The 2,231-nt window shown below is 51.9% G+C and overlaps 1 protein-coding gene across 1 annotated transcript in view; it reads left to right on the top strand.

The window, feature by feature from the left end:
- LOC107113550 (4-aminobutyrate aminotransferase, mitochondrial-like) overlaps positions 1 to 2,231 on the top strand; it is a gene marked incomplete at its 3' end in the record, with an annotated part of 29,464 nt that overhangs the window by 23,288 nt on the left and 3,945 nt on the right. The window contains exon 3 of the mRNA XM_015414896.1: positions 1,035 to 1,132. Within this exon, the coding sequence (XP_015270382.1) occupies positions 1,035 to 1,132 (98 nt within the window). The remainder of the gene's footprint in view (positions 1 to 1,034; positions 1,133 to 2,231) is intronic.

Here is a 2,231-nt window from a genome sequence, read left to right as displayed (position 1 = left end):
GATGTCGGGGTGTGTGGCATATGCTAATGAGTTATGCTAATGAGTTCCCCTAGCTCTTTTTCTACGAAACGACCCCTGGCTACTGGTATTAAAAGTTGTGAGTGAGCGATCTGGCTACTGCATGAATTAGTTTGCGCTGGAGCCCTCCTTCCTGAGCGGAGACAAAACTGTGAGCTAGAGGCTAAACAGCTGTGAGCTAGCTCACACTAACTCGGCTTAGAGGGAACACTGTTTGTAAAGTGACCCAAAGGAAAGAGATCCATGTCCTGAGGAATCTACCAACTGTGAAAGCAAAGGTAGAAATGTGGCAGCAAGGGGTCAACGGGTGGGTTTCTAGGAGAAGAAGAAGAGAGAGAAGAGATTGGATTTATATCCCGCCCTTCACTACCCAAAGGAGTCTCAGACCGGTTTACAATCTCCTTTCCCCTTCCCCTCCCTACAGCACCCTGTGAGGTCTGAGAGAGCTCTTTCGAGGACTGCCCTCGAGAGAACAGCTCTGAGAGAACTTGCAGCTGACCCAAGGTCACACCAGCAGCTGCAAGTGGAGGAGTAGGGAGTCAAACCCGGTTCTCCTAGATTAGAGTTTACAGTCTCCTTCCCTTCCCCTCCCTACAGCACCCTGTGAGGTCTGAGAGAGCTCTTTCGAGGACTGCCCTCGAGAGAACAGCTCTGAGAGAACTTGTGACTGACCCAAGGTCACACCAGCGGTTGCATGTGGAGGAGTGGGGGAATCAAACCCGGTTCTCCCAGATTAGAGTCCACGCTCCTCACCACCACACCAAACTGGCTACCAAGGGAAGCAGATTTTGCCTCCACCTTTCCCTTACTCCAGCCTCGTCCTGAAACCGCAAAAACCGCTGTTGGGGGAGGTATCGTGGAGGAAGGAACAAGACAGGATCCATGGGGCGGGGAGTTCCACAGGCCAGATCCCCCAAAGCCTTCTCACACTTGCCCACCATTCTCATTTCAGGTAGTCCGGGTGTGCGGGGCAGAGGCAGGCCTTAACTCAGTCCCTTTATTATTTTTCCCCACAGGACACCGAGGAATCAGCCAAGCCGCGGCTAAAATCGACATGGAATTCGACTACGACGGGCCGCTCATGAAGACAGAAGTCCCCGGGCCCAAGTCCAGGGTAAATCCAGACAATTAGGGTCCTCCGTCTTTCCAGGCCCACCTCTCCCTAATGCTCCTAGTCTTCCTAAGGCTCCGCAGGACGGGGAACCCGGAATATTTAGGCAGTCCTTCCACAAAAGTTGTGGATTTTGCTCACGGAACTGATTTCTTCTCACGCATTCGAGGCAGGCGGGGTTCTGCAGGGCCAAAGGAATGGGCCATCGGGTCCAGCACTTTGGACCTTTGCCCTTTTCATTTCTCGTTGCCATTTTTTAAAAAAGCAAGTTGCCAGACCCTGTGGCTGCCACGCCACATTCCGAGTCTGAGAGTGACGGGTGAAGTTTCAGAAGTGGGAAACCACTTTGGGGTCAGGAAGTGGTTTTTCTGCAGGCCGGTTTGGCCAGGGATCCTGGAGGGTTTTTTGGTCATCTTCTGGGTGTGGAACGGTGGTCACTGTAGGTGTGGAGAGGGAGGTAATTGTGGATTCCCTGCATTGTGGGGAGTTGGACTAGATGACCCTGGAGATCCCTTCCAACTCCATGATTCTATAATACTATGATTCTATGATTTCAGGGGGTGGGGCCCAGTGTTCCCTCTAAACTGAGTTAGTGTGAGCTAGCTCACCGTTTTTTTAGCCTCTGGCTCACATATTTTTGTCTTAGCGCAGGAAGGAGGGCTCCAGAGCAAACTAATTTATGCAGCAGCCAAATCTCCTGCTCACAACGTTAATGCCAGTAGCTCACAGAGTAGAATTTTTGCTCACAGAGCTCCATAGCTTAGAGGGAACATTGGTGGGGCCTCTCTTCACCCTTCCCAGTGGGTAGCACCACCTAAGAGAAAGATGCAAAAGAGCCCTTGAATGCTGAATAGATTATGCCAAGATTATGCCAATAGAGAGCCAGTTTGGTGTAGTGGTTAAGTGCGCGGACTCTAATCTGGGAGAATGCACCTGCTGATGTGACCTTGGGTCAGTCACAAGCTCTGGCACAGCTGTTCCTGAAAGAGCAGTTTGTGTCCAAGCTCTCTCAGCCCCACCCACCTCACAGGGTGTCTGTTGTGGGGAGAGGAGGGGAAGGGAAAGGAGTTTGTAAGCCGCTCTGAGACTCCCAAGTGAAGGG

This window comes from Gekko japonicus, unplaced genomic scaffold (assembly GCF_001447785.1).
Source record: "Gekko japonicus isolate JY-2015 unplaced genomic scaffold, Gekko_japonicus_V1.1 scaffold2663, whole genome shotgun sequence".
NCBI classification, from domain to species: domain Eukaryota; kingdom Metazoa; phylum Chordata; class Lepidosauria; order Squamata; family Gekkonidae; genus Gekko; species Gekko japonicus.
Note: the sequence above shows the minus strand (reverse complement) of the source record. Positions and strands in the feature narration are given on the sequence as shown.